The sequence below is a fragment of the Acipenser ruthenus genome, chromosome 11 (assembly GCF_902713425.1).
Source record: "Acipenser ruthenus chromosome 11, fAciRut3.2 maternal haplotype, whole genome shotgun sequence".
NCBI lineage: Eukaryota > Metazoa > Chordata > Actinopteri > Acipenseriformes > Acipenseridae > Acipenser > Acipenser ruthenus.
Window position 1 is genome coordinate 29,247,694 of NC_081199.1, and position 25,212 is coordinate 29,272,905.

The following is a 25,212-nucleotide window of genomic DNA, read 5'->3' on the forward strand; positions in this document are numbered from 1 at the left end:
TAGAACCTGAATTTACAAGCAAAAAAACAACTAATCACCCTTTGAATCTGAATTTCAGATCACTCACATAATGATATCATAAAATACTTGTTTATGAGAGCCATATGCAGAAAAGACAAATGTCTGAAATGTGAGCCTATGTACAGTAAAAACCCCACAGAGGAAGCATGCATTATCATGACACACAGCAAACACTCTCCAGCAATCGCAATGTACACATTCCAAATATAATACAGTATCAGTGTTGGAAATGGCATGCCACTTACAGATCAATGGCAGTCCCACCGTAGTACCGTAATGAATTCTTTATAATGACAGATCTCTTTCCTGTGCTGGCAGTGTGCTAATAGTTAGTGGAATGGGCAGTGAAATCATTCTAATGGCAGATATCATAAGAACATAAGAACATAAAAAAGTTTACAAACGAGAGGAGGCCATTCGGCCCATCTGCTCGTTTGGTTGTTTGTAGCTTATTGATCCCAGAATCTCATCAAGCAGCTTCTTGAAGGATCCCAGGGTGTAAGCTTCAACAACATTACTGGGGAGTTGGTTCCAGACCCTTACAATTCTCTGTGTAAAAAAGCGCCTCCTATTTTCTGTTCTGAATCCCCCTTATCTAATCTCCATTTGTGACCCCTGGTCCTTGTTTCTTTTTTCAGGTCGACATTGTCAATACCTTTTAGAATTTTAAATGCTTGAATCAGATCGCTCCATAGTCTTCTTTGTTCAAGACTGAATAGATTCAATTCTTTCAGCCTGTCTGCATACGACATGCCTTTTAAACCTGGGATAATTCTGGTCACTCTTCTTTATACTCTTTCTAGATCAGCAATATCATTTTTGAGGGGCTTCGTCATAAATAATCACAGGTAAATCAAATACTTTATACTAATAACATTATTACTGGGAAATAAAATTAAATTACAGTGCATATACAAATATTAGTGTTGACTTCCTGGAAGTAATATAGAGTACATCTAAAAATTGAAACAAGATCAAGTTTTGTTTGGCTATTTCAAAGACACAGAACACATTGAGTGAGAATCAGTATTTTTCCAGCATTATTCCAAACATACACTTTTTTGATAAAATGAACAATGAGTTCATGTATTGTAGGGACTACCACCAAAAAATAATGTTTAGTACCACGGCACGTTCTTATTTAAAAGTTTGGAAGAGTATATTTACCAGCGCTGCCTTCGTTGCCACCACGACCATCACCACGGCCATCAGCCCCCTCTCCATCTTGACATACTGGACAACATTCTCCAAAAGGTATTACTGGTTTTTCACAGTTCAGAATCTCCTCACATTGAATCTCGTCACAGAGAATTGTTCCACTGTCACAAACACAGATTTGGCATGGCTGTGGTTTCCATATATCTCTATTTGTGTAGGTCCGACCATCCTGTGAACAACCCACTTCATCTCCTGTAAAACAAACAGAAAAAAGGAGCTTATGATGAGAATTGCTGTTGCTCTTGAAGACACCTTGGTGCAGTTATTTATTGTAATAGACATGTGAATATATACATAGTATAGCAAATTTCATTCAAACTACACAATATACACAATGGATTTACAGTACACGACATTCCATTCATTTGCATATTACTCAACAAAACCTAAATGTCATTCATTGTCATTGTGTTTATATAGCATCATTGTTAATGTAGTCCTCAGGTTTATGAAACAACATTTAACATGAGTAAATATTTTAGACTTATCCATCATAAATTACAGTATACATTAATAAAACAGCAGTTGTCTTTACAGTTTTAAATCAATAGCAAGAGAGAAGGTTAACTAAGGCCTACACTACTAAAATATACATTAAAAATGATTTATGAAACTGCATATGATTTATGAAACTGCATATGATTTATTTGGAGCATAACAGAAAGAAAAGTACATTTTCTTCATTCAAATTCTTATTGAAAAAAGTAGGATCATATATGTTAAACCAAATTGTTCAAGTTTTTTTGTTTTGTTTTCCCAACATGGCTTGCACAAGGAAAGCAATATTTTATTTCAGTACTTTTTCACTAGGACTGTATATAATTCCCTCCCTTAACAAGACAAATGCCCGCAATCCCTTTGAATCATTGTTCATTTTCTCTGTTTAGCTCAAGATGGCAGCACGGCCCCTATTGGGTTAATTTATGATGCATTCCACATATTCATATTAAATTCTTCAAATGAATGGATTACAAACTGGTATGATGATTTTGAGTAATACTATGTTGAACCAGTAGAGGGCAAGATTAATAGCCATGCAAATCAAATAAAATAAAACAAACTGTCCACCAGATGTTTCCCTTTATAGAGCTTTGGACTAAAAAACATTTTGAAGTTCTTTCAGACAGCCTAACAAACAAAAACACACTGTACTTGAAGAACTTCCTCTTTAGTCAAACATTCAGTGTACAATACAGTGCGGTGCAGTACAGTATTGGCAAAATAGTAATTTAAGGGACAAAACATACTAGTTTTGTATTGTTTTAACACAAAACAGTTTAACATGCCTGCTGGCAGAGGCTTAGTTAACTTCAGGCCAACTATTCTCCTGATGCAAAGCCATCAAAGAAAAGGAAAAGGAATGTAATATGAATCATTATTTTTCAGCTAATGAGAATTATAGACACGAAGACCTCTGGAAACATGCTAAAATGGCATTAGTACCATGATTTGTTCATTCAGCCATTCCACCACATCTTAAACTCCATAAACTATGGATTTAGTAAGTTAACACCTAGAAACTATGTGTAGTACTTATGTTGGAATATACTGAACTTGTTTTTGCAATGTTGTCTCTTACAGAAACATTACTAAAATACAATGCAATATAATTATCAGACATTTATATGGCGTCTCTCACGTCAATCATCCCAGGTCAATAGAAAAGAAAGGCCTAGTGACATCTGCACAAGAGACCTAAGCAGTCATCTACATTTGTATTAGAGTCATCAGGAAAATCAGTGCATGCTACTCTCAGATCCCAATTCCTCTACAGTGCACGGCATGATACACTTGTTATTCCAGTCAAGTCTTGTTTTCAGTCTGATCTTGTTTTGTTCAGTGTTTTTGTTGTTTCAGTATTTTGGAATGTACTGGAAATTAAGATGATGATCTAATTATTTGAAAAATATGATTGCCCCTGGTGACATTGTGTTTTAATATGTTGCATGAAAATGATAAAAACTTGTCCATACGAGTTATATGAAGAATAAGCCATAGCAACCTGAGTCTAAGAAATAATAGAGTTCAGCCCTTACGTTAAGATGGAATGATTTAAACTAGGTGATTTAAATGATTAATGATTAATCGGTTAATCACACCTGTAGGCTTTGCTTGATTAAAAAATGGCAGCATCAAAAACTGGTGTGCAAAAAAGAATGTTGAAAAATGTTGTAGGGTACTTCCAAAGACCTAGGCAAAAGGGCAGCTGGAAGGTATACGCAACATTTCACAATATCTCAGAATGAAGACTGCAACTTGCAACATTTGCTCATCGGTGCTTTCCTTTACAAAATAATGTCCTTACTTACCACTTAATAAAAAAATTATTACATTACTCATTACATATTACTTGTTATATTTCTTTCTCTTGTCTTGACCTGCAAAACAGTTGTTGTGACATACTTATGGTATATGCCTGCCTATTGGTAGGTATTTACTGATTTTCTTTATATCAGAGCTGCCAATAGGCCCCTTCCTGGGGTGACGTCCTTGGTCCCACCTACCGAGGGATCAAAATAGTCATTTCTCTTTTTGCAATGAAACCGTGAGGGCGACCGATGTGACCTCGCAAGGTTTGTTGTTCGTCTTCTATTTCAGGGAACCAGGGTTACGGTAAGTAACTCAACGGTCCCTTTCAATTCGAAGACGACCAACAACATACTTATGGGAAAGTATACCAGAGCAGTCGCGAGGGAGACAGAACAGCAGCATACGAGGGACGCTTCAGAACCGCATAACCCAAGGTTAGCGGTGCGAGCGTGCAACCTTAAGGACCCTCGTGCCTACTGAAGGCAAGGAAGGATCTATCACAATGAGGCGATAGAACCTGGAGAAAGTATGCTGTGTAGCCCAGCTAGCTGCAATACAGATATCGGACAGTGAGGCCCCTCTGAAGAGGGCCCAAGATGTAGCCAACAGAGCCCGCTCCTTCTCCACCCTCGCTCCGCAGTGGTGGAATGACCTTCCTACAGATGTCAGGACTGCCCAGTCCCTGACCACATTCCGGCGCCTCCTTAAGACTCACCTCTTCAGACAGCACCTGTAGAACTCCTCTGTTTTTCCCCTGGGACACTTATCACCCTTCCTTAAATACGCTTTATTTGCTCTTATCTGCCCCCTATTTTACTGCATTTATAGAGTACTGTAATCTGCCAAGTGTTTAATCTGTAGTATTTTGTATTTAATCATATCCTGATGTAACTATCACTGACACTGTTATCTGCTGTATTATTGAATTGTATTTTGTCACTCTTGTACTTGCTTGAACCAAAGTCATTGTATTTATCTTGCTCTTAATTGTATTACTTGTACTGTGATACCTGAAATGTATTTGCTTACGATTGTAAGTCGCCCTGGATAAGGGCGTTTGCTAAGAAATAAATAATAATAATAATAATAATAATAATGATAATAATAATAATAATAATAATAATAATAATAATAATAATGATAATAATAATAATAATAATAATAATAATAATAATAATAATAATAATAATAATAATAATGTACGTAGTGACATTCTGCTGCCATCTTCCCAAATATGCATGCAGGAGCTGTGTACTGACAGTGCCTGTAGCTCACTGACCTGCTTTGTGGAGGTGATAGCCAAGATACTTCATAAACAGATTCTTCAACTCTATGGAGTGTATGGGCTCAAACGGGGCCTTCGTGAAAGCCTCCAGTACTATATCAAGGCTCCATTCGGGGAGAACGACCCTCCTTGTAGGGTGTAACTGCCAAGCACCCTTCACAAAAATGGGTTGCTAGTATATGAGAGCCCGGGAGACTAAGTCAATGGGGACATGGCATGCAGATATGGCTGCTAGGTACACTTGCAATGTAGAGATGGATCGACCCGCCTCTAACAGATCTAACTGAGATTAAAAATCTAACACGTTATATTACCTCTTTATTGACAAAAGTAATATTGTTACAGTAAAGCGTTTCTTAAGTAGCGAGTTACCCCAACTCTGAACCGATGTGATCAGATCATAGATCGGATGATTAATCAATCAATAGAAAATGTCATGATTAAAACCTCTAATCTAAAAATGAAAACTGAATGATTTTTTTAACTTTTAGTTTTTGTATTGTTGTTTTTTTTTCCTGGTTTATCCCTAATAACAGCTGAAAACTAGAAATAAAGTGTGATTTATTTTATCAGTTTACCAGCCTGAAAATGCAGTGTTACTATTTCTTTGCTAATTTTTACTTTACGTGAATGCAACTATTGCTTGTCATATTGTGATAGCTGTACTGGCATATAAAATATAGTACCTCAATTCAATCCCACACAATTTGTAAGTGGTTGTAAAATGTGATAATCTTTCCAAATGCAGATATCAAGGGCAGGCATTTGGATCCTTGCTATCTGGGTTATAGCCAATTGGTTCCAGCTTGTTTCAGCAGGAATACATAAAGTATTCATATACAAATTTCAAAATGTAGAAATCAGTGTAATAATATGCACTGGGTGGTTTTATTATGATTGACTGCAGAGTAAAACAATTCCTTTGTTCAGAAAAGCCTGTGGTCTTGGCTTTAAAACTGTGCTAACTTCTGAATCCAAAAAACAGTTGGATACCTAAACTTGATTAAATGTGACTTCGTACATTGGATGAACATCTTTAAAGGAAGAATTTGGTATTTGTGGTTTAAAATAAAACCCAGGATTTACAAAAATTGTAATCCATAAATTACATAACAAGTTGCAAGGAGATCAGTATGAGAACTTAAATGGTTTTAAAGTACAGTGAATTTGTTTGATTTGGCTAGCTTGTGAATGTATGGCAAAAGGAAGGTGAGGAACAATGACACTGGCTGCAATTAGGTGCCTTGCCAGTAGGTGGCGTAAGCGCTTCCTCTTCGAGCTCTGTGAGCCCACATGAATCATGACCTGAACATGTCAATCCCTAATATTTCGTCCTGGGCCTCTGTAAAGCACAGTTGTGGTGGTTTGTGATGTGGACTAATGTACACTGGTGGTTAAAGCTGAGACCAGTAAACTCATTTCACTGAACCAAATTATATGCCGGTTTTAAATTTGCTAGCTGCTGTGAACATTTTTGCTATACAAAAACATGTGCCCTAAGAAAAGAAAAAAGGTACTGTATGTGCACGTGGCAATTCTCTTAGCGAACACCCATATAAACAGGCATAACACTTTTAAAGCATTCACTACTTAACATATTCTCTTGATACACATCATGTTTTCATTTATTTTACCACTTGGAATCATTTCCACAAAACAGCTGTGTAGATATATTGGTTTCTAAAACCAGCAGGCAAGAATAATGGAAATATCAAGTGCCAGCTAACCAATTGGGTCTTTTTTTTCTCCCAGTATATTGCTCATGCAAAACTAAAAGGAAATTAGTGTGGAGTAGTGGTTAGGGCTCTGGACTCTGGACCAGAGGGTTGTGGGTTCAATCCCCAGTGGGGGACACTGCTGTTGTACCCTTGAGCAAGGTACTTTACCTAGATTGCTCCAGTAAAAACCCAACTGTATAAATGGGTAATTGTATGTAAAAATAATGTGATATCTGTATAATGTGAAATAATGTATAATGTGATATCTTGTAACAATTGTAAGTCGCCCTGGATAAGGGCGTCTGCTAAGAAATAAATAATAATAATAAAATGTAAACTCCTTGCACAATAACTGTACCAACTAAATTGGTTTAACACATAACTACATATACAACAGAGAAGACACACTCTTAGTTCTATACATTTCATTTTGGGCAGTGGATTTGTTCCATGTAATGGAAGATTGGGCTCGTATGCTGCCATTCTAATGCTGATTTCACTAGATTTTACCTAGAGTGATATGAACTTCCTCTGTAAGCATGTTCTGAATTACCCAACACAATAACAGCATGTGCAGTACTTCAAAAACCATACAGAAATACTAAAACAGACTTAAATGATTTTAGTATTTTTAAATTCAAAACTATTTAGTGTTTACTAGTTCTGGATAACAATGTATTGCTGCTAGTCCTCTTTAACAACAGTTTCCTTGTATGAATTTCAAAGTTAAGTTGGGAAGCCTGTGATTAGTCCTGCCCTTTCTTTTACAGAATCAAGTGCTGTATAGATATTATCTGCTTCACATTTTAGCCAATGTACACACTTTCACAGTTATAGAATATTGTAGTCAGCAGCATTTTAGAATGTTAAAAAATAAACAATTGTCATCACTAATCAGAGATCTGCACCTAATGAGAGGAAGTACATATCTGTATAAACATGACAGTATATACTATTTGTAGTTTTACTTAAAAAAAATCACTTTGTAATACATCATTTTTATGTAGGTATTGTTGAAAATCCTGATACAGTATTTCAAGGTAAACAGTAAGGTTATGTACTACAGTAATTTGGGCATAATGTTTCTTGGATTTCAAAATAGTAATAGTATTCACAATACAATGCATTGCAAGTGGATTCTTTGTGATCCCACAGAAAATATAAACAGTTGACCTTGTCTCCAAAAAGGTTTATCAACATAGAGAGCCAGAAATGTGCAGCGTTGAGATTCTAAAGAGAATGTAGCTATTGCTAACTTCTTTCATGTGTGGGAAATGAGGTAGCAGAATGCAGCAGGTTCTGTTTCTTGAAGTCTTTTAAAATTACATTAATTGCCACAAGAGGGCTCACTCATCAGAACACAGATAACTGCATAACACCACAGCTCATAATGCACAGTGTGTTTTAGGAGAATAGATACCATCCAGAGTTACTGGAAAGCTTCTATGAACGTTCATTTTTTAAATCCCATTTAAAAGCAGAAGATTACATTATTATTTTAATAAAAAATAAAATGCTATTGTGCATATTCACCATTGTATTTCTAAGACAACCCAGCCATATGAATTGTCTGTTTCCCAGGCAGAAATCTTTCAACATTGTTTTTCTTAACTAGTTTTTGTAATGCAAAACAAATTATGTTTTTCATTGACAATTAATCACTACAAAGCATGTCACCAAATCTTCTTTTTCTGTGTGAGAATGTCATCTGTATACATTACAACAGCTATGTTTATACATATGTGTACAATGTTTACAACACAACATGAGTTATGAGGAGAGAAAGAGAGGAAAATATGAACACAAACACATGTTTTGCTGTGTTGATCCAAGCAGACAACCCACATTAACTGAAAGCACCTCGCAAAAAGTATTTTCTCAATCCCCAAAAAACATTCAAATGTCCCCAGACTGCAATTACTAAAGAGCATATCGTATGGGTCAATCCTGACAGTGAGGTTGTGGATTCACATATGACAACCCAGCATGATAGACAAATATGGGATGACCTTGAGATCATATCAAAAGGCTTTGGAGTAGTGTCAAGCAGACAAACATTTCTGTTTTTTTTTTATAAACTACATAACTACATGTGGTTGTTTTTTTTGTTTGTTTGTTTGTATATATATATGTATATATATATATATATATATATATATATATATATATATATATTCAATTACAACTGCATGTTTACTATTCCAAATACAAACTGAGTGAAACAAAAAGGTTTAGATCTTGGTTGGGATATAACTTCCCTTGTCCTGTACAGTAGATGCTACACAACCTTCTAATTTCGTAATACAGGCATAAACAGAGCAACAAGCAGGGTTCAGTAACACTAAGGGACAACATTTTCAAAATTGCCCTGCTTGGTATAGATTGCTCCAAGCAATTGCAAGCAAATGCTGTACAGTAGCTGCCTGGTGAAAGTAAAAGGTAAGAGACAACAGAGAGCAGCATCCACTTTCCCCAAGAGAATGTAGATAACAAGGAGGAACCATAACCTCAATTTGAACTAAATACTTGTGCTTTGAAAATAAAAAAAGAAAGAATATTTATCATCAGCTTTCTGGAACCTGATTATGCTGTCACTCATCATTTCTGACTAGGATCATGTTTCTGTTTTTTTTGTTTTCCAGTATAAATACATTCAGATACACTGCTGTGACAATAATTACTCACTGCTTCATCTCGGAAAACAGTACAGGCCATGTTTATTCCACATATACCATATAATCAGTTTTGTATAATAAATAATAAAGAGAAGATGTTCATATGGATACTGCTTTTTAGCAAATACTAAATACATATTTCCTGCTGAAATAGCTTTGTTCTATTAAAGCAAGCAAAACGACTGAACCACAGAATCCCAGAAACCTGGAAGCAAGACAAACATTTGGTCCCAATTTCCTCGCATTTTGCAGTTAAAACACACGATAAGATCTATATAATGATTGAAGTTTTGGGTTATATTATAATTAATATTTTGTATGTCACGTCAGCACAATTGCACATCTGGTACATTTTGAAGTTTAGGTTTAGTTTTCAAGTTCAGCTGTTTTTTTTTTTTTACTTCTTAAGGCTGATTGTGTGGAAATGATATAGTATACAAGGATATTAAACTGGTATGAAATTAAATATTAGAAAAATGTAGTGGTGATTATATAACGTTTCCTTCAAGAGTAAGTTAGCGGGGTTTTGAAAAATATAGCGTTACACGTCCCCACATGTTGCTACAACTGTTTAAATAATGTACCTGTAATTTTTCTTTTCATTGTTAGCATCCTGAAACCTTTTTACTTTTATAACTTTAAAGTCTTTTTTCAAAGCTCTTTACAAAATGTCAGTCATCGAGAAAAGGTAACAAGACGAACTTGTCTATTTTTTGTGGAAAGTTACTGTAATATTATTACCCATATTAAAAATCTAACGTGTTATATTACCTCGTTATTGACAAAAGCAATATTATCACAGTAACGTCTTACTTAAGTAGCGAGTGACCCCAACTCTATTGCTCAGCTTTGAGATTACAGGTTTTATTGCTCTTCAGGTAAATGAACTAATACTTTACCAATCCTATTACATTTAGTAATCTGACAATGTATGTGCATCACTGAAATATCTGATTTACTCTGACTTATCAACATAATGTAGAATCCAGTCACGCATACTACAGTAATTGACAATCAACATGCCTTTTGGTCCCTGCAGCCACCAGACAGAGAAGATTGCTGGCAAACCCCTCGTAAACATTCTATGATTTTGTAATTTACAACTGTTTCCTGCCTCTAACCTCTATTATGTGATTAGTTATTGTATGTATTGTATTGTATGAGTTTATCTATCACTTTAAATTTGGATGTATGTTTTAAATTTCATTGGTTTTAAACCAATCAAGACAGTCAAAACCAATGTAAAAAGGCAAATATCTTATCAAGAGTAAATGAAAAAGCTCAGGTCACAGTCATTGCTCATTAAAAAAATGAGACGAAGGACTTGCATTCTCTCTTTTGAAATGGTTTAAACGAAACATTTAAATACCTAATTTGTTACTTTTCCTTTTAGTCTCATGTGCACTAAAGAACAATTATTTTTCATTGCTCTTTTAGAGAAATAAGTTGCAAGTTTCAACAACTTGTTTGTTCTCTTCAGAAAACTTACAATTTAAATGGACTGGACAAATCTTACACTTTTGAAAACCACTCAGCTAAACATGGCAAAAAATGCTTTATTGAACTAAACTGTAGCAACAGCCCCTTTTAAAGGTATGTCCCATGATTGAACTGCAAATAGAGCAAAGCTCCTCAGGTGACAGGTTTAAAAAAAAATAAACGAATGGTGTCTAAACTATGGAATAAAAGACTTGATAAAAAGTGTATGTACTGTATAGTCAGGGATCAGACTGTCAAGAGAGGAAGCAGGAATGCATATGAAACACTTTACACTTTTAAACTTAACATAATTAATGACCTTAAGAACAACTTAATTTGCTCATATTTGATGCTGTCTGAATCAACTACTATTATACTGTAAGAAAGATTAAAGTTCCCACCACTTTTTTTTTTTTTCTAAATTGGTAAGTAGTAAACCGTGTTATGTTTTTACTTGTTTTGGTATCAACCACAGAAAAAATAAAATAAAGATAATCTTTCCATTGCAGCAAAAGCTTAATACATAAAAATGTAAAGGATGATGCCAGATGATGCAGTTTCCAAGATTTTAGGGGTTTCACTGATGTGCCATTGATAACACAATCCTAACTCAGCTCACTAATGAAACAGCAGTTAAAAAATTCAGAATTAAATCTAGTTGTTCAGTTTCTAAATGTACAAATTACAACACCAAAAAAGGTCCCTTGATGTTATTATAGTGTGAACTTGTAAATTTGCAAAAGAAAAAAAAAACAGTAAGACTCAACTACAAGTTATCCCTTCCAAAAAGTATACTAAATAAATACAAATCCTTTTGTTCAGACCTGGATTATACAAGGCCACTTAGCAAATTCAGAATGTATGTTCAGTCACCCCGCTAAGCTCTACCCCAGGGCCATAGTCTATAAACTATACAAATTTTCAAGAAATGTGTCTGTTCTAAAGTTTCATGCATTAGGCAATTTTCACTTAAGACACTTTTTCTTCTAGTGCTATTAGAAGATTGTTACTTATAACCAAAAGAAAATAAAAAAGACAATGTTATCACAACTTCCACATATCTCCGTCTTCAGCACACCACAATGACACACTCAAGGAAAAGTCTAAAATGTAAACCAGATTAGGAAATGTTGGCTCCACAGGATAAAGGAGATTCCAGGATGACAGTTCTTTCTGACAAGCAGATACAGATGTCCATTACGGAAGATACATGGAGTGATGTCAGACCTAGGTGGGATCAGTGTCCAGATTTGGACATCTAAGAACACCACTCTTTGAACTAACAAAAGGAGGCTGTGTGGTCCAGTGGTTAAAGAAAAGGGCTTGTAACCAGGAGGTCTCCGGTTCAAATCCCACCTCAGCCACTGACTCATTGTGTGACCCTGAGCAAGTCACTTAACCTCATTGTGCTCCGTCTTTCGGGTGAGACGTAATTGTAAGTGACTCAGCAGCTGATGCGTAGTTCACACACCCTAGTCTCTATAAGTCGCCTTGCATAAAGGCGTCTGCTAAATAAACAAATAATAATAACAAACTATCTAAACAAACTGTTGGTTGTAAATCCTACCACGATTACATGAAAGCCTTGCAATGAACAAGCAGTATTCTTCTGTTGGACTCAATTATTGACACCAAGGTTTTGCTTAAATAGAAATCCAAATAGCTGACAATATCAACACATACATGATAGTAACATGTATACTTTGCCACTGCTTCTGATGAATGCCCTAACCAAGTTACACCACATTTAGATAAGCAGCTCTCCAGATATAGAGGTATGTTAAACTCTGAAGTTTATTACTGCATGATTTGCAGTTAGTATAACACTAAGTCAGAAAAAAACTTGACATTTGACTTACACTAATGTTGTTGATTAAAAAAATAAAATGCATATATATTTTCAATGTAACTTCCCTTATGAACATTTGTGCAAAATACATTCGAGAGTAAAGTAATAAAATGAGACAATCAGACTGGCACATGAATATGTAATCAGGTTAGAAGTGGCAGCTTCTATTTTTCACAACATTCTTGATCTTAAAGTATATGAGATATTTAAGGAAAATCATATGCTTTCCTTATTATATGTTAGGAACTATTTTTCCCTGTGGGCAACTTTGTTTTTTCTTCTAACAGAGAAGACATCGATGCAGAAGAAACCACACCCTGCCTTGATTGCAAATGGTTTTGTTGTAGCTCAATTTTAAATCTGTTTACAGAAATGTTTGTAAAACCCAGCAATGAAATCTGATAAAATGGAACAAGACACAATCCCAATTTACAGCATGGCTAAAGATCTGTTACTTTCTATTTCTTCCAAATCCCTACAAATACACCAACCACCATCAATCTGATTTGTTGTTAATAAGCCCACTGAGTTCAATAACATGTCGTTGTAAGGCAGCCGGGCTTTAGCCTTAAAACCTCCAAGTGGAAACTATTTCAGAGGGTATTTTTTGTGGTTCTATCCAAGTTCAATCTAGATTTAATTTTGCACGTCAGAAAGGTTATGCATTTAAAAAACAGGAACATGTTTTTCAAAGAACACAGTCATTTCAAAAGTTTTTTAAGTTGTGTGACATTCTAAAGTACATGAAATCTGTTCAATAACGTACACGGTTATCAATAACAATGTAGTCCAAAGCATCAATAATGAGTATTGGGTTGTTCAAGGACAATGATGTCAACTTCAAATTCCTCATAAACAAAGAGAGTAAAAAAAAACAAAAACTGATACACAATCAGGTTTACTGTAGTGAATTTAAATTGACAAGTATGTGCTTTTTCTATGTAAAGAGCACAATGTCATATTGTGAATCTCTAGAAATGTAAAAGAAAATGGGAAGCTGCTGTGAGCCCCCCACACAGAACAGTTTTCATTGTAGCTTCGAGAGGCAACCCTGCCCTGGTGGGTGTGTCGTACTATAAATATTACTCTATCATGTATCGTAAATGCCTGGAGCATAAAGTTCCTTGCAGTCAAGTCAGGACCAGGGCTATCACATTCTCGTCAGCCCTGGACCTTTGACCCACCCATCACTTACTGTATATATACATATAAAAAAAAATCTAATTTTTGTATTGTCCAGGCATGTCACCTGATCAAAAATAAAATAAAAGTTCTGCCGAAACTTTAATTTAACAAGAGGCTCGCTAAAATGTGAAATTGTCCTTTTTACTAATGAACCTCTAGAAAAAAATAATTAAATGAAGAGCTTCAGAAAGCCAATGAGTGAGTTTTTGTGCCTTACTTTAGAAAACCTGAAACCTAAAACAATGCTAAACTTCCAAAGAGGTACTCAATGTGCTAATGCTTTTCTCTGTGATGGTTCGGCTTGTTAACCATACCCCCCTCCTTTTGGTGTTTGTTCCAACAAATGTTGGCAGCAATGGAATTTATTTTGACTGATTTGTCAGCCCTGCATTTTGACATTTGGGTATTTAGTTCCAACATGAGAAACGAGTGTCAGGTCCCACAGGCATCAAAAGACATGACACTACTTAAAATCAAGCAGAGAGCACTAATAGTTTCAAGATTTCCACCAGAGAGGTTTACTTTGGAAAAGCAAAAACGCTTTACCCCCATAGTTTTCAATACAAGTTCAAATCAAAAAAATTGAAAACCTTAAATAGTATTGGTAAAAAGTTGCTTTTGTTGAAGCTTAAACTTGTATACAAATCACAAACACTATGTTTCTTTAGCTTTTATTAACACTGCTACATATTTGACTCAGAAATACTAGAGATCAAATACTAAACACAGTAGCCTCTGTAGTTCCATTGAACATGTATTCAGTTTTAATCATTTTAATCAGACTAGGCTTGTAGTCATTTCCCCAATTAGCTTTTTCAGCTCAAATAGAGTTTGAAAAAATATATAACAAAACTGCACTACATTGCTGAAATTTTTATCATTATTTGCTAAGCTAATTTTAATATTAAATTCAATTTTATTTTCCTTTCCATCGAAAATAAAGGCAGTATCTTTTTGTAAAATGTATACTATATCATACCAGACTGTTATAAATAAGAGCAAAAGCATTTCCTATAATTAAATCTTAAGTACCAAGTTTTATTCAGACTTTGCACAAATTATAGGCCTAAACAGTTTGAGGCCCTGGTCCCTAGCAAAAAAAATGCAAACCACTGCTAAACTAAACTTCAGTTTGGAGGTGAAGAGGGGTGGGGGAGAAGGACATTGCCAGGGGTGTAGTGCTGGGGGGCCCACTTCTCTTGGGCACTGAGAACACCGCTTTTGTAAGTGTAGAATATTGAACTGTTATGGAGATATACAGTACATGTGTATAACCCATACAAATAAGCAAAGAATACAATAACCGTACGAAACCCTTGAGAGATAAATAATGAAAAAAGTTTGAATATAGAGTGCCTGGTCTGGAACAACAGGTGTGAGTAATGTAGAGTGGTGAAGGGAACCTGTATTAATGCTGTGCTGAGGTGTCAGCATTTTACAATTAGATGTAATAATTGGAACAGTTTTCATTTTTAGACCCATATATAAGAAATAATGTAGATAAAATAAGCTAAACATTTATTTAAAAGATAAAACTCAATCGCAACAAGCAAATAAAGGGTACCTGTGGCCTTACACATTTTTTTTTGCAAACGGATGCACTTCTGTTTCAAAACCTCAGTCTCATTTGCTCTAAAGCGGCTGCAATAGGTCAGTAAGACAAGCTGATTCTGGACCAAACCATTTAATATACGAGAAGGGGGAGTGGGAGGATTAATAATAATAATAATAATAATAATAATAATAATAATAATAATAATAATAATAATGACAGCATTTTAATCATGTGCATATTAGTGTATGAAACTGGTTGTGAAAATATGTACAGTATTTGTTTATTTATCTTTAATATAAATAGCTGTAAGTCTGGTTTTGCCACAATTATTACTACATTTGTTCCACTGATCTGTATTTCTTAATAAAACCATTTAATGCTGTGTTTTTTGAGGTTGAAAAAGTCCCTTGTGTTGACATTGTCAATACCTTTTAGAATTTTGAATGCTGATTGAGAGGAAGAGAGGAATAACTAGCGAAGTTCTCAGACTGGGGGTCGGAACCTCTGTGGCTCCCAAAACATCCACATCGGACACATTCTTTCTTTTTAAATACCAGCTCAGTTAATTGCAACGAAACGCGTTGTGTTGCGAAAGTTGATCAGATTAAGAATAATACAACATCATGCATTTCCTATTTATACTATACAAATCTACATATACAGTAGATGTATTTCTACAATACATTTGTTATGACGTTTTGGACAGTGTGGTCATGGCTGACCTAAGTCATTTCAAAGGCTGTCCCATCAAGAAAGGGTTTGATGCTAAAGCAGGTAGACTTTCACTACAATTGCAGTTCTAGAACATTACAGTTAGAATAAACAGGGTGTACAAAATTCAATAATTGCCACACTTACGTATCATCAATGTTATTTGGTTTCCAATATTCTAGTGCTTCTGTTTTTTATTAAATCTATGAAAGTTATTTTTGTTTTAAGTTTGAGCTGACCATGGTTAATAGCAATATGGCCTCTACTAAAATCCATTAAAGCATGCTGCCTCACAGGGGGCTTGGTGTCATCAACGTGAAACTAAAGGTAAGAGATTGAGACTAATTTGAGTATTAGTCTCACATTCTAAACCCGTGCAAGCTTCCCTGCTTACAATAAAGTTAAATGTATTCTATCTTTAAAGGTCAATGTTATTAATCATGTATTAGAAACTGACCAATCATATTTGTAAGAAATACTGTTAAGATATATTTCGCCCAAACTACACAAAATATACAGTAAGAGACACAATATGCAAAACAAAAACTGACTGGGACAATACACAACATGATTTTCTATGTGGTCACATGGTACAATATAGTACTCACTGCTACAGTATGGTTGCAAATGTGTTATAATTATGTATGAAATCCTCATTATCTCAAAATTAGTCGATCGTATTCATTTAAATAGAAACAGGTGTTGCTAAACTTCAGAATGGAGGTGCACTTATCAAGATTAACCCTTTATTGATACAGTTATCACATGGTAAAATGAGTGATTAGTGTGTAGTTCTGGAGTGATGAATGTAATAAAAGGTTTATAATTTGCTTTGATTACCCAAAAGGGAGGCTGTAACTCATTCCTGTACATCCTGAAAACTGAAAGGAGCTTAAACACTGTTATGGGTCAATGTAATTAAAGTCATCTACAAAATAGCAAACCTTTTTTTTTTCTACAGTTTGATCCTGCCACTAATTGCAAAAACTGCAAAATGACCACTGTTAGTCCAGACACAGTATGTATCTGTGGCAATGTGCCCCGCCCCTGTGTGTATTTGTGTTTTATGTTGTATGTAGATTGTAAATGTTGGTGTTTATGTATAAAGTACACGGATTATAATGTGGGTTATGAGCACAGGTGATATAAAGTGTAATTTGTAGTGAGACACGAGAATGGCACAAATCACTTCACTTGCAAATTAAAAGGGTATTTGTATGGAAGCACGGGAAGGGCACAAATTAGTTTTACGTGCAGATGTACAGAGATTCCAATTGAATGATTGATTAGCAATCGAGTCTCGGTACAGCTGCATAAAAGGGGCACATTTTCACTCATTCAGGGTTGTGTGTTTGTGAGTGGAGAACGGGTGAGAGAGAATGGAGATATATATAACAATTACTATTTCGTGCTGGAAACTCCAGCACAGTACTTGTTTGTTATGTTCGTCCACTTTGTTTGTCTGTCTATTTACTTTGGCCAACGCACCTTTTTGTTTGTGCAGTCTGTGTTTTCTGTTTTGTACAACCTTTTTTATTTACAATAAACCGACGCTAGCAAGCGCCTTCATCATTTCATTTCAGTACTGTGTGCGTTTCTTTCTGGCCTGACGTCACCACTCAGCCAGCTGTGTCACAGAATCCAATACCCCTGATTTGTAATTAGGTCTACCGCTATTGAACGATTCACAAATACTGTACTGCAGTTTTTAGAAAATCTAAAATCCTTCAGAAGTTTATACATATTTTTATCTCTTCTATGAGTTCCTATTTTATTTTTTACTGTAACTAGGGCAACACCTTCTCAGCTATCAATATATACATTTTTAGCTGTAATTAAACTAATCTGTCTCAATAATCTACTCAATATAGCAGGATATCAAAATTCCTTATTATACAGCATTTCACTTACCCCATCCACCCCCTCTCTGCCTATGCAGTAGCCCCCTCCAGAGTTCAGTGGCGTCTTTGGAGGTCCAGCACTTTTACAAGTCAGAAGCATGGGCCAAATCCATTCAAATAATGTCCCAGCCATTGGCATGCTTCAAGAATCAGGTCTTACTTATTTTCCAACATTAACTATGGCATACAATACTATTAATACAAAAAAAAAACTAGTTATGTTCTTTCTTGTGCATCAAGCTTAGACTTTCATGAATAAAAAACGTTTTATCCAGAAGGTATCAATGAATCACATATATGGCCATTTATCTTCACATTTGGTCATTAACCTCCAAATCAATAATACTTCGCTATAAAGTATGGCATTCAAAATCCTGCTCCTTTGACCATGTGTTATCATTTTCCATGTTCTTTATGCTGGCCATACTTGCACATGATATCTCTAACATCAGCCATATACTTCCTCACTTCTCAGTTTGCCAAAATGTGTTTCATTATTTTACAACTGCTGCCAAAACAATTATTTAAACATCTGGAACTCATCCCGCTCCACATATGCTGACTGCAATAATTTGCCTTAAAGTAGCTCCCATGGAGAGCCTTAAGATGTGTATGTATGCCTTAGAAACCTATCAACTGAAAAGGTACTTCACAGTCACAATCCATCACACACATAGTCAGTTTCTCATGTCAATTACCACAAGCTCATAAGCTGTAAATCCCAGAAGGATCTTATTTATACTGATCATTCTTAACATATGACGAAATCTTGTCTGCTCTGAGCTGGATTTCTACCATCTTATATTTTCTTCTTAATTGGTAAAAAGGACACACATGTTTTCAGGAAAGAATGCTGCTGACAAATCCATATTTTTAGCAGATGTAGTTGAGTCTTATTTTTTATTAAAGGGGCAAGTCGCTGTTAAATAGAGCATTTCATTTTAAACAGGTAACAATTACTGCAATTAACTATAAACAACTGGTCTTGCTTGGAAACCTTGGAATCAACTTTTTAAATAATGTTTGTCCTTGTGGCAATGTGGCCACGCCCTTGTGCGTAGTTTGTTTATATGTTACGTGTTGTGTGTAAATGCTGGTGTATAGTCATTGGTACACGGGATATAAATGGGTCTGTGTAACACGAGTGATTTAAAAATGTAGATTTGTATTTAGGCACGAGGATGGCACAAATCACGTGCTGGTTAAAATGTAATGTGTGGTCACGGGAGTACACTTAATTAATTCATGTGCAGTTGTACCGAGATTCCAACTGAATGATTGACTAGCAATCGAGTCTCGGTACAACTGCATAAAAGCAGCATGTTTTCACTCACTCGGGGTGGTTGTTCAGGGTGAAAGAACGGGAGAGAGAGAGAGAGAGAGAGAGAGAGAGAGAGAGAGAGAGAGAGAGAGAGAGAGAGAGAGAGAGAGAGGAGGTAATGAGAATAATAATAATAATAATAATAATAATAATAATAATAATAATAATAATAATAATAATAATAATAACGTGTTTGTTCGTCCCTGTTTGTTAGTGTCTGTCCGTTTTGTTTGTCTGTTTATTTTGGCTCAAGTGCCGTGTCCTGTGTTTTGTGTCCAAACCTTTTATTTTCTGTTCTGTTTAATTATTAAATGCTGACTCCACGTCCTTGTCTGTCTGTGTTACTTCCTGTTTCTGGTCTGACGTCACCCACTGCAGCCGTCTTTGTGACAGTCCTCAAAATCTCTAAAATGTTCTTTGCATACAGGTTCACTTGTGCTTGTTGTTGTGCTTTTATATCTAATGACCTTCATGAAAACTACAGAATTCGGACCTAAGTATACACATCACTTCCATGACTTTGTAGGATGTTCCCTATGTTCTAGTTTACTCCTTGTTAAGTGTTGTAAAAAATATGTTAATTGCTTCATGCACATGTTAGATAATCTTTGCATCATCAACCGACTGTTAATCGTTCTCTCATTTTAGTTTTGCATGTTCGTTGAAGTCACTCCCCCTACTACTTTGGAGACGAAATTCTGGGCGGGGAGAATGATCTGAAAGGAATTGTCTGGTCAGTATCACCACAGCCTGATCACTTTTTTCCCAATAGTGCATCTGTTCGATTAATCTTTAAAATTTATCTTGAATATGATCCTACCACCAGAGTAGCCAAATTGGACCAGCGTTTGTTTCTTTACCATTATACAGTTATCATGCATGTTTCATTTTATTTGCCATCACAATTGTCTATTTTACTATGGTAACTATAACAAAGTGTAGTAAAACCTAGATCCGCATGGCAAAGTATTCTTGTAAATGCACCGTATATTTCTTGTGAAAGCATATGGTGAAACATTCTTGTGAAAATGGATGATATTAGATAAGAAACTGTAACAGTTATTGTTATTTATTCTATGTTTTAAAAATAAAAACATAACGGAATACATTTCTAAACTTGGGTTGAATAGTCTATGCTGCATCCAAGACAAAACTAAATTGAGGCCTTTAAAGCATCTAAGGGCCTTGACATTTTAGAAGTTTTGCAAACCCATCATTAAAGTTTTATAAGTGATTTGCGTGGGACCATGACAAGCAGGCATGTGCACATATGACTTGAATTTAACTTGATATAAATTATGAAGCTCCTAACATTTGCTTAAAATATGTTCCTGAACATCAAATGATTTCTGCTGCAACAGAAACATTCCCAATTACAGAAACGACTGCTGTTTGCAATTATTTATTGTATAAATTCTTCTTAATTAAAAGTAGCAGCAATAACACTATGTATATGTTTTCCAAATAAGAATCAAAATCGATTAGCTTAACTTTTCCAACTAGCTCAAGCTGCACTAAAAAATACAATTTTGTGTCTGGTAGAATCTTGAAACTGAACTTTTTTTTAGTCATGGGTGTGTCTGTATTTTTTCCTGGCAATGGTTTTGCCAAATCAGCAACTTGTTTATTTCACCACAAACCCCAAGCTTTTTAGATATCTTAAAACAACTAGAAACTATGTATTCTCCCCTGCCATAAGAAGCTAAGTATTAAAACAATCAAAAAATGTGAAGATGGAGACAAACTGTGGTCACATTGAAATAGAAGAATACAATTCTTAGTCCAATAAGTTTCCCATGAAAAAAACAACAACAATTCAATAGTGTAACAAGTTGCTCCACAAGCACATTACCAATATGTTGTATTATAAATGGTTTAAAATAGCTTAACTGTTGGGATGTGGCCTATCGTTTTAGTACTTTGGAAGTATTATAGAAAAAATATAAAATTCCTAACACAATTTCTAACACTGAAATGTGTTCCTGCATATGTCACTCTTACAGAAGTGACTATTTAGATTTTTTTTAATGCTATATGGTCTTAAAATGGACATCCCATCCCCTCACCATCAAGATGGCTGCACACCCAGATAAAGATCAAAAAATCTTTGCAAATTTGCCACTTGACACTTCTTTGCATTGTAAATATGCATTGATGTGTTTGACAAATATTTGTCATCTAGAGTATGTTATTCTTTAAAATAAAACAAAATATTTTTTAAACACTGGTACTGTAGCTCCAATGGGTTTATAAAAATGTTCACATATACCAATAATCAGATAAAGAGATGTTTCCTCATTCCACTGAAAGTAGAGTGAACTTGAAAACCGCTGGGAATTACAAAACAAAATGCCTTAAAGCATATAAAACATAAGTATTTAAAAACAGATGACTCTTGAGCATGTTCCAGTCTTGGTTCACAGGCCTTACCCATCCAATAGAGAATATATACAAAATAATCAGTAATGACATTCCTTTGTGCTGTTTCATTCCCTTGTAGCTATCTGCCCTCTTGGCTTCAGATCTATACAATGTTACTGTTTGGCACATTGAGCGTTTCTACCAATTCAGAGGTAGTAGGTTGGACTCCATATACAAACTTTTCTGTATTCCTTTTTAAACAATAAACTGTGTTTATAATGTAAGGACTTTCTTAAATCTTAATCCATGTTGAATCTATTGTGTTGTAGATAATGACAAAAAAACAAAGAAAACAAAGCAGTTATTTAACCACTAGAGGGCTCTTGCCTGAATCTCTGAGAACCACACCACAAACACCACCAAAAAATTTTCATACATGCAGTATCTTAGGATCCAATAAGTAACACACATTACAACACTGAAATGTTATCCCTTAACTGTTTCAACTCACTATCTGTCTATCTATCTATCTCTCCCTCTCTCTCTCTAGATATATATAGTCATGGCTTGCTGCTTGGTGTTTCCAGATGAAATGATGACTTATCCTATTCGAAGGCCAACATCACAGGTTAAAGTATGACATCATTGCACTATTTGTAAAGTATTCCATCATATGCATTTTCCTATGCTTGCTAAATGTTTCCAGCTAACCTCACTTCAGTTTTTTTTTTTTTAATCACCACATATATTTTTCAGTATCTCCCCATATGCATAACATTAATGCATTAGCTGTGTATCAAGGCCATGTTAGGTCCTGTACTGTTAAAACAGGGTGTACAGATGTTCCCTTTGAATAAACCAGGATAACAAAATAGAAGGGTGAATTACATGGGAGGACCAAAGAAAAGAACATCTTTTTAAGAGTAAAGCTATAATAGTCCACAATGTTTTGCTTGAAGTTATCAGAAATGCCATATACAAATACAACTGAAAAAAAAAAGTATATTTCCTAGCTAACAACATCTTTTACTGAAAGTGCTAGGATAAAGGACTTTAAAAAAGAAAGATAAAAGACCATTCCTGTCCGTCTCTGTGGTCTGTATAAGATTAGCCACTGTAACCTTTTGTAAACTAAGAAGAGCTCACAATTAAAGAACGATTGAACAGCAATTCTCAGGTGCTAGTAAACTGAGACCATACAGTTTCGGAAACTGTTCAAGCTACAACACAACTCCAAAAACATCAGCTGGTATGTTAGTCCTGGCACCATAGAGTACATTAAATCTGTTAGGCATACTTTGAAACAAGACCGAACAAAGGCGAGGGAAAAACTGCTCCCATGTTGCATGTTTTACTCCCCAAACAATCTTTAAATATTATTCACAAATTGTTCTCATTAAAATGGCATTTACCAAGCAATGGTGAAGCGGTCATTAACAATGCAAAACCATACAGTGTGTAAAACTTTTTTTTTTTATTATTATTATAGCCAACTTAAAAGCAACTATAATGTAAGATGAATTAAAGTCATACAAACATGTCTAAGTTAATAGAAAAAAGCCTAAACATTGATGCTGAAAGTATCATTATAATAAATTATAAACAATGATTCAACTTACCACTCCCTTGACATTTCACAACAAAAATGTGAACCACAAAAACAGCAAAAAATAGAAAAGTCCTGGATTTCACAAAGTTCACCATGTCTACATTTAAGACATGAGATTTTCAGTGTGCAGTTGAGAAAAAAAGAAGACAAAATGAAGGTTATTACAGCACCATCAAGTTAGCATGTGTGTGTTCCCTTTCCTTCAGCACCAGCCCCAGCACAAACTCTGCAAGCACGTTTTTAGGAGTTACAGCTTTAAATAAGAAGAATGCTGGCAGCCCTAATTTTCCTCCCCCTTTGTGCAACCAGAGGCTCATAATCATCTACTCACAGGCCAGTGCGTGTAACCATGTAAACAAGAGACTCCATGTAAGTTACTTTAAATGCATTACCCTTAAAACTAATACAATATTAAAGCAAATGTTTTCAAAAATTGTTTAAAGTGAGTTACTAGAGTGTTTTTGCTTTGTTTGTATGGGAGTGACACTGGTGTGACCAAGTGTTAAAACCTAAAAAGGTCTATAAAAGGTCTATAAAAACAGATTTACGAGTGGTCTAAGAATGATCAAATCTAAGAAGGACTGAAGGGGTGTGATCTATACACTCCTTTTATTACTTTCGAAAGCGTTTGTATAAATGTGGCATCCATATACAGTGGATGACTTGTTTTCTGTTCCTTGGCTATGTCAAGAGCTCTTTGGCTTAGTCTTCAGATTACTCTTCAGATTATGCTTATTCTTCAGATTCCTAATGCAATGATCCAGTCTAAATGACAAAAGCCCCTGAATATGGTATGTTTTTGTATTAAATGCCTACATACAAGAAAATATGTTCCCCCAGAAATGTGGAGCTGTGGATAACAAGGCAAAAAGGAAACCACCAGGTTGTGTTCTGTTCACAGAAACTATTATGCCATGTCTTTGCACTAACCCGATTGGCCCGGTTTCCCACATGAGCAATGCTTCCAGCCGAAGGGGGCTGTCACTTTGCTCTGCAATTCCGGTCATTAAGTTTTTTTTACTGTTATCTAAACACCTTTGTGGTTTCTGAATTTTTGTGTTTTGCAAGAGTTGCACTGCAGTAGGATGACATATTCTTTTATTGTGCTCAGAAAGGAGTACATTCAGACCTCATCTGACACGACAAAAAGTTCAATACAATACACAAATACACAATAAGTAATATTAGTGTACAAATTAAAACAAAAGGAACCTCGTTACATGATGCTACAGGCTACAATACTACCAGGTATGTGCATGAAGCCGAATCAATAACCTGAACCAAACTAAAAGTCTGATGTGCATTTAAAAACTTGATTTAATTCCTCTCGTGTACAGATATTTTATTAAACAGAATGTGTCACCTGAAGGCCATAACGCATGTAAAAATACCTACTTATAAGCCAGGAATCATAAGGGTAGAATTAGCTCCAATTACAGAGTTCATGTCCTGGGCAGGATAATGTGAACAGATGATAGCAATTTCACTTCTATGATCACATACCAATTGCATGGTATGATACAGTATGATACTCCTTTCTATTTCTGTTTCTGTATTTATTATGTGATAGTACCTAGATGGATATCAGTACCGTTTAATAAATTATAAATCAATATAAATAGGGTTTCTGTGCACACCAGATTATTACAGTACATTTATGTTTTTTTTTGTGTTTTTTTGTGTAATTTTTGTGAAAGCCATGCCACATTAAGTATTCTACATTAGCTGTGAAAATAAACTTTGAATTCTATATTCTAACATGGAAATATGTCTTATTTGTAATGTACACAATTAGCAGGACAGCAGCCCTAATATCCCTAGTATTGATATACCAGTATATTATACAGCTACATGACAGACTCAAAATTTATACCAGCTCTCATTCAACATCTGCATAATTTAATGAGAACATAAAACAGTCAAACGGGACCTCTGTGTCAGTAGATGACATGCTCTAGTCTAAATGCCGTTTCTGGCGCTTACATAATAAGAATTAGCACCAACTCAACACATA

At 35.1% G+C, this 25,212-nt stretch overlaps 1 protein-coding gene across 1 annotated transcript in view; it reads right to left on the reverse strand.

Moving 5' to 3' along the window:
- LOC117426820 (collagen alpha-2(V) chain) overlaps positions 1–23,461 on the reverse strand; it is a 62,802-nt gene extending 39,341 nt beyond the window's left edge. Inside the window, exons 1-2 of the mRNA XM_034044883.2 lie at positions 23,209–23,461; positions 1,189–1,431 (exon numbers count right to left, since the gene is read on the reverse strand). Of these exons, the coding sequence (XP_033900774.1) occupies positions 1,189–1,431; positions 23,209–23,293 (328 nt within the window). The 5' untranslated portion in view covers positions 23,294–23,461. The remainder of the gene's footprint in view (positions 1–1,188; positions 1,432–23,208) is intronic.
- Between the last annotated feature and the right edge of the window lie 1,751 nt (positions 23,462–25,212).